The following is an 8,572-nucleotide window of genomic DNA, read 5'->3' on the forward strand; positions in this document are numbered from 1 at the left end:
TTCGATCGGGTTCAGGTCCGGGCTCTGGCTGGGAAACTCAAGGACATTCAGAGACGTGTCCCGAAGCCACTCCTGCATTGTCTTGGATGTGTGCTTTGGGTCATTGTCCTGTTGGAAGGTGAACCATCACCCCAGTCAGAGGTCCTTAGCATTCTGGAGAAGGTTTTCATCAATGATCTTTCTGTACTTTGCGCCATTCATCTTTCCCTCGATCCTGACTAGTCTCCTAGTGCCTGCCTCTGAAAAACATCCCCACAGCATGATGCTGCCACCACCATACTTCACTGTAGGGATTGTGACAGGTTTCCTCCAGACGTGACGCTTTCATCAGACCAGAGAATCTTGTTTCTCGTGTTCTGAGAGTCCTTCAGGTGCCTTTTGGCAAACTCCAAGCGGGCTGATCTGTGCCTCGACGCAATCCTGTCTCAGAGCTTTCCGGACAATTCCTTCCACCTCATGGCTTGATTTTTGCTCTGACATGCACTGTCAACTGTGGGACCTTATATAGACAGGTGTGTGCCTTTCCAAATCATGTCCAATCAATTGAATTTACCACAAGTGGACTCCACATCTCAAGGATGATCAATGGAAAGAGGATGCACCTGAGCTCAAATCCGAGTCTTGTAGCAAAGGGTCTGAATACTTACGTAAATAATTTGTTTTCTTTTTTTTATACATTTGCAACAATTTCTGAGACCTGTTTTCGCTTTGTCATAATTGGGTATTGGTTGTAGATTATGAAAACCTTTCATTTAATCAATTTTATAATAAGGCTGTAATGTAACAAAATGTGGCAACCGGAAATGGGTCTGAATACTTGCCGAATGCACTGTACGGTATACAGCCCAAGCCTATAGGCTACTGTATCAGGCCTTAAAGTAGAGCTGGGACGATCAACAGAAATTTGCTAACGGACATTACATTGCCTCGATCTTACTGAAGCATTTTGCTTATGTCACTAATTGTCTGTGATTTTGCTCGTTTCCTGTAGATTTATTCTAAAAACATAATTTGGTGAACAGTAATAGCCTATATAATGTTGATTCCTGCTATGAAAGGAGCTTGAGAGGATCTGCAGAGAAGAATGGGAAAAACTCCCCAAATACAGGTGTGCTAAGCTTGTAGCGTCATACCCAAGAAGACTCAAGACTGTATTCACTGCCAAAGGTGCTTCAGCAAAGTACTGTGTAAAGAGTCTGAATAGTTATGTAAATGTCATATTTCATCAAAAAATTATTTAAACATGTCTTAGCTTTGTCATTATTGGGTATTGTGTGTAGATTGATAAGTATTTAATCGATTTTAGAATAAGGCTGTAACGTAACAAAATGTGGAAGAAGTCAAGGGGTCTGAATACTTTCCCGAATGCACTGTATATCACCCAACTAGTTCAATGTTAACTTTTTTCCTCACTGCCCTGACCCAAGATCTGCTGGCCTAATTTCAATTTCCACTGGAATAGTTTAAGTGCATTGGCGTCATGTCGGGCTCATAAATTGACGGGCGCTCTCTTTTTCTTCAACTGTTTTTTACCATGATTGCATTTAGAAATGTTTGCAATGACTGGGTTTATCAGAATGCAAGTTTCTCCATGTGGGACTAGCAACTTGAAAGCGCCTCCGGAGGATTACCAGTGGAATAGTTTAGCCTACCTCTCTGGGGATGTCTGATTTTGCTGTTCTGTAACATCACTCATCTTGCTGGCTGAGAAAAATGTATTGTGGACAGCTGTAGTACATGCGCCTTGGCAGAATTTTTTTCCCCCATGTTCCTAATTGGCACATTGTTCAAAAGTAATTTAGTTCACCTCATGCATAGCACATCCAGTGAACCGATGGCCCATAGTAGACGGTCCTGTTCAAATACACATGTCATTACAGCCTTAATAATACAGTATGTGGTAAATGGAAAAACCTTGGTCCACATTTCGCGAACTGCATTACCAAAACTGGCAGCTTGTGACAGACCAGTTTGGTTCAGTCCAGTGAACCATAACACCCCTGATCTACTCTGGCTTAGTAGTGAGTTTTTCTGACTCTCTCCCTGACCACCTTTAGATTTCAGGGATGTTCCTGAGTGACCAGCTGCAATGGGTGGGTTGCCAGGGAAGCAGAGTTGGACTGAGGGGCTACCCCTGTTCACTGTGGACCCTGTTCCATGTGCTGACCGTCCAGGCGGCCAGCCGGCCCGACGCATTGGCCAACACCGGTACGTACGCATGCATATACATGCAGCAAAATACTGGTGTAATTAAGAAACATCCATGTCATAGCAATACTGCACACCTTCGAAAATAGATGACAACATCACGGTTGGTACCATCATGAATATCTCAACTGTGGGATGATTATGAAATGTGTGCCTTGTCAAGAAATTGACTGTGCTTCTCTCTCGTTCCCCTGACCACCTCCCTTCTGTCCCACCAGGCCTGGAGGAGAATCCCAAGGCAGTGCTGCAGACAATGCGCAAGTACATTGTGAACTTCTTCGGCTGCCAGGAGTGTGGGAAGCACTTTGAGGAGATGGCCGTGGCGTCTCTGCCCCAGGTGAAGTCTGTTGACCAGGCGGTACTGTGGCTCTGGAGGAAACACAACCAGGTCAATGGACGCCTCGCAGGTGGGGAACCTACCTCTATATCGGCATCGTTTGAGATCTCAAACCTAACCTGGAGAATATACTGTCATTAGAAGTATATAATCCATATAGTAGATATATACTGTGGTATAGGTTAGTAAGCAACGTGTGTTAGAATTGAGTAGGCCGGTCAAAATGACTGGTCTCGACTTAGGAGATATGGGCCGACAATAACTTGACCTGGTGTTATACCTGTGTTATTGACCCTGTGTCCTCTCTGTAGGAACAATGAGTGAAGACCCTCACTTCCCCAAGACCCAGTGGCCCAGCCCGGACCTCTGCCCCACCTGCCACGAGGAGCAGGATGGCATCCACGTGTGGAACGAAGACAAGGTGCTCATGTTCCTCAAGCAGCACTACGGGGCCGCCAATATCTCCCCCAAACACATGTACAGCAGTCAGCATGATCCAAACCAGGGGGCCCTCGGATCTCCTGACAATAAGCCCATTAAAGCCACACAGGAAAAGACAGTGGCCCCTGAGAGCTCCCTACTCCACGCCAACCATGCCAAGCAGAGTGACGTGGATGGAGCAGGGCAGGCGGGCACAGGGGCCCACAGGGAGACCAGGCCGGGGGTGAGCTTCCTGGGTCTGGGCTTCTCCAGTGTGGACATGAGTCTGTGTGTTGTGCTCTACGCTTTCTCCTGTGTCTTTCTCATGGTCATGTTCTTCTTTTTCCGAGTCCGCTCCAAAAGGTGGAAGATCCGCTACAATCGTCCATATGTATAGCAGTCTACTGGTCCAGGTCTGCACATTTGACTGAGCAAAGAGTTTTGTTTTTTTGGAATTGAGTTTTCCTTTTTAAATGTAGATTAGAAGGTTGCATTTTTTATTTATTTGTTTATGTTTTGTATAATATTTACTGTGAAGAAACAGTCTCCAGATCAAGTATTTTACAATAGTGACTGATTGAAAAAGTTTTAGTCCCCATAACAGAACCCCATAACATTGTCATGGGGGAAGGACTTGACTGTACACAATTCATTCCCAAAACAATGTCTCTTAGCTATGATGGTAAGGAATTGTAAATAGTGTAAAACCATGACAGAGTCCAATTAATCAAGTGTTTTTTATATCTTTCTATCTAATTCAACGGTATTGGTCATGTTTTAATGGACTAAGATGAACCTCTGGAATATTTGTATTGACTACTACTAAAATCTTACTGTGTGAATTTATGATTTCAACCTCAATGTATTATTTTCCAGACCTATCAAGGAGATCACTTATTACAACCTATTAATGTTGTCCCGTAACCATGAGAAAGAGAGGAGCAAGTACAGCCTTATTTTACCTAAGTGCTTGTTGTCTAAATACTTGGTGTGCATTTGAAGTCCTCTGTATTCTCCCAGACCCTAGGTGGCCTTAACGTGATTTCATCATTCATTCTAGTCAAGATAGTATGTGGTATAATACACTATACACTACCGTTAAAAAGTTTGGGGTCACTTAAAAATGTCCTTGTTTTTAAAAGAAAATACACTTTTTTTTGTCCGTTTAAAATAACATCAAATTGATCGGAAATAGTGTCGACATTGTTAATATTGTAAATGACTATTGTAGCTGGAAACTGCTTTTTACATTTTTTTATTATGGAATATCTACATAGGCATACAGAGGCCCATTATCAGCAACCATCACTCCTGTGTTCCAATGGCACGTTGTATTAGCTAATCCAAGTTTATAATTTTAAAGGGCTAATTGATCATTAGAAAACCCTTTTGTGATTATGTTAGCACAGCTGAAAACTGTTGTGCTGATTTTAAAGAAGTAATAAAACTGGCCTTCTTTAGATTTGTTGAGTATCTGGAGCATCAGCATTTGTGGGTTCGATTACAGGCTCAAAATGTCCAGAAACAAAGTACTTTCTTCTGAAACTCATCAGTCTATTCTTGTTCTGAGAAATTAAGGTTATTCCATGCGAGAAATTGCCAAGAAACTGAAGATCTCGTACAACGCTGTGTACTACTCCCATCACAGAACAGTGCAAACTGTCTCTAACTAGAATAGAAAGAGTGGGAGGCCACGGTGCACAACTGAGCAAGAGGACAAGTAAGTTAGTGTCTAGTTTGAGAAACAGACGCCTCACAAGTCCTCAACTGGCAGCTTCATTAAATAGTACCCGTAAAACACCAGTTTCAACAGTGAAGATGCTGACCTTCTAGGCAGCCGTTTCCAGCTACAATTCTCATTTACAATATTTCGGATCAATTGTATGTTATTTTAATGGACAAAAAATGAGCTTTTCTTTAAAAAAGTATATTTCTAAGTGACCCCAAACTTTTTAACAGTAGTGTATGTACAAAAGTATGTGGACATCCCTTAAAAGGTGTGCATTCGGCTATTTCATCCACACTTGTTTCTGACAGGTGTATAAAATCGAGCACACAGCCATATAATCGCCATTGGCAGTGGAATGGCCTTACTGAAGAGCTGTGACTTTCAACGTTGCACTGTCATAGGATGCCACCTTTCCAACAAATCAGTTCATCTGCTAGAGCTGCCAAGGTCAACTGTAAGTGCTGTTATTCTGAAGTGGAAACGTCTAGGAGAAACAACGGCTCAGCCGCAAAGTGGTAGGGCACACAAGCACACAGAACAGGACCGCCGAGTGATGTAGTGCGTAAAAATTGTCTGTCCTCGGTTGCAACACTCACTACCGAGTTCAGAACTGCCTCTGTAAGCAACGTCAGCACAAGAACTGTTCGTCGGATGCTTCATGAAATGGGTTTCCATGGCCAAGCAGCCTAAGATCACTATGCGCAATGCCAAGCATCGGCTGGAGTGGTGTAAATCTTGCAACCATTGGACTCTGGTGCAGTGGAAACGCTTTCTCTGGAGTGATGAACCGTCTGTTGGCTGAATCTGGGTTTGGCGGGTGCCAGGAGAATGCTACCTCCCCCAATGCATAGTGCCAACTGTAAAGTTTGGTGGGGGAGGCATAATGGCTTGGGGCTGTTCTTCATGGTTCGGTCTAGGCCCCTTCGTTCCAATGAAGGGAAATCTTCATGCTATAGCGTTCAATGACATTCTAGATGTTTATGTGCTTCCAACTTTGTGGCAACAGTTTGGGGAAGGCCCTTTCCTGTTTCAGAATGATAATGCCCCTGTGCACAAAGCAAGGTCCATACATAAATGGTTTGTCGAGATAGGTGTGGAAGAAATTAAATGGCTTGCAAAGAGCCCTGACCTCAACCCCATCGAACACCTTTGGAATGAATTGGAATGCTGAATGCGAGCCAGGACTAATCGCCCAACATCAGGGCCCGACCTCACTAGTGCTCTTGTGGCTGCATGGAACCAAGTCTCTGCAGCAATGTTCTAACATCTAGTGGAAATCCTTCCCAGAAGAGTGGAGACTGTTATAGCAGCAAAGGAGGGACCAACTCCATATTAATGCCCATGATTTTAGAATGAGATGTTCAACGAGCCTACTTTTGGTCATGTAATGTACTACAAATAGGGCTGTAGCCAGTTATCTTCAGAATGTATAGGTCATAGTGCATTACACGAACAAAACTGACACCCAATATTACTCAAATGTCCTTGTGTTAATAAAAGTTGATCTAATGATTCATCTGCCCATGCATTATTGTTCATTTTCTTTGAAAAGCTTATTTCTCTACTTAAAATTGATTTATTTGATGCGTAAAATGACAAACATTGGATAGAAACTTGTCCGATGGTGACATGATTGAGTAAATAGCATTGAGTCACAAAATTGCTAATCTGTATTCTGGTTTTATGAAATGTTGTATGTTTCTATATCTGAAATTGGGCACGTTTTTCAGCTAACTGCAATGTTACTGTAATTTGAGAATGGAAGCACTTACTGTAGCTCTGAACCAAGTTAGACTTAGTGCTTCTGAAAATAGAATGGTCTACAATATTGTGAATAGAACCTTTGTTTTGTTCCAGTTGCTGTTCCTTGTTAATTTAATTTTTTGCCAAAAGTAACTGTATTGGAACTTTGAATTCACAATAGATTGGTGGTATCCCCCGATACTTGAACATTTTAAATGTAGATTGACTTCCCTGATCAATTCTGTGAAATAAATAATGTTATGCCACATAAACAGACAAAGCTTACTTGAAGACTTGCAACTCAATTAATTGTACAATTTGCTATAAAATTTAGCTTGGTCAGATTGTCGCCAGGATCTGATCTAACTGGAAAATATAACATTTCAATTATGTAAATAAGTGTTAATTTGTTTGTTACTTCTAGTGTGTGTTCTTGCTGCTGGAAATCATTGATTTTTATTTTTACTCTACTGCATTTAATTTATATTTCTTACTATTTCATTTATTTTTGGTCTTCGTGCATTCTTATTTTTTCATTTATTTTCAAGAGTTGATAATGGATCATTTGAAATTGTACTTTGTTTGAATAATAAAAAATCTGGCATTATAGTAACTCTGAAACGCTAGTGATACTGGCCCAACCACTGTTAAGTATAATTTAACACGGTAAATATTCACATATTCAGGACCAACCCAGATTGAGAGTGGTTAGTGCTATCAGGGATCCGTGGGACGTCCCTACCGTAACTACTACCCTTACCTAACCTTAACCCTTACATTAACTGTTGACATTTTTTACGGCAATGGTGTGACGTCAGTGTGGGGACGTCCCAGGATCCCGTTTAGACTTGAGAAGAGGTTGCTGTCCAGCAAGCAGCAAGCATTTAGGCCTACCTGCAAACAACCACAACGCTGGTGGAGTGTTCCAGAAAGCCAGCTAACTTTGATATGCAGTCAAATTAACTCTTGATTTTCTGATTTAAGCTAAACTTGAATATGTATTGTTGTTTGACGAGTCAATTATACCATGCCAATTTCAAGTATATTTCTCGAAAATAAGTTATTGAAGATAATTTGGTACAAATCACTGGCTGTCTCATTGAGCCTGGAACAGCCCCAAGTAGATAGCGATTGTGTTCATCTTTACCTTATGCCCTATTCGAGTTTAAAATATTTATAGTTATGATTTTCTTTGAGTGTGTACATTTGTGTAAAAACAAATTTCATTTTGAGTAAATTGCTTTTTACTTGTGTACAATACAGTAATATTAGAAGATTGGAGCATGACAGTTGCCTGACTGTAATATTGCCTCACATTCACCCTACAGAATGTCGGATGCGATTGTCTGTCTTTTTAAAATACGTTGAAGTCAATGGAGCGTGAGTGCAGTTCAATCTATCGTCAACGTGAGATAGGCCGTGATTAGTTACTGTACAAGGAAATGCTGAAAAATAGAACGAGGTGGCGGCAAAAAAACGTAATATTTTAATGCTCAGGATCTTTAATATTGTAGCAACCTTGATAGGAACATTACAATCTGTCACAGGTTACAATTGCCTCACCGTCTCCTGGTTATTTTTTGTTTACCTTTGTTAATACTTTACAATAAGGTTCAATTTGTAAAGGGTGTTATAATTCCATTAACAGTTAATAATTTGTAAATGCATTATGAACCATTAATAAACGGTTATATCGCATTGGTCAAAATAGTGCAATAACTGGTAAGTGTTTGCCTGCCTTGTCATCTGTCCCTATCCAAATGGCCTTTGCTACCTGGAACTTGCCTGCCATGGAAGTCGTTTCTATCTACCTCTCCTCAATCCTGTAATGAAGTAGACGGAGAACAGCGGCATGCTGCTAAGCGGACAAGCTTGACCCCGAGAGATTCGGAGCAGATTGATTTAAGGAATAGTTTCGCTGCACTGGTGCCAGATCTACCTGTGCCTTCATCGCTGGGATTGCATGCGTCTGCAGTGCTGACTCCAACTACACTGACTACGGCAGCGGCTTCATAGTCGAGTTTGGCTACTCTCGCGCACTGCCTGCTATGGGAGGTCTGGACCTATCGCCGGGAGCAGCGAGCTTACGCTATCCTGCTTGTCGTGGGCCGGTGAAAGGTTCAACTAATTGTGTA

At 41.7% G+C, this 8,572-nt stretch overlaps 1 protein-coding gene across 1 annotated transcript in view; it reads left to right on the forward strand.

Moving 5' to 3' along the window:
* qsox2 (quiescin Q6 sulfhydryl oxidase 2) overlaps nt 1-7,046 on the forward strand; it is a 59,992-nt gene extending 52,946 nt beyond the window's left edge. Inside the window, exons 10-12 of the mRNA XM_055920563.1 lie at nt 2,058-2,208; nt 2,427-2,615; nt 2,857-7,046. Coding sequence (XP_055776538.1) covers nt 2,058-2,208; nt 2,427-2,615; nt 2,857-3,362 — 846 coding nt within the window. The 3' untranslated portion in view covers nt 3,363-7,046. The remainder of the gene's footprint in view (nt 1-2,057; nt 2,209-2,426; nt 2,616-2,856) is intronic.
* The last annotated feature ends 1,526 nt before the right edge of the window (nt 7,047-8,572 follow it).

The sequence above is a fragment of the Salvelinus fontinalis genome, chromosome 4, assembly GCF_029448725.1.
Source record: "Salvelinus fontinalis isolate EN_2023a chromosome 4, ASM2944872v1, whole genome shotgun sequence".
Classification (NCBI taxonomy): Eukaryota; Metazoa; Chordata; class Actinopteri; order Salmoniformes; family Salmonidae; genus Salvelinus; species Salvelinus fontinalis.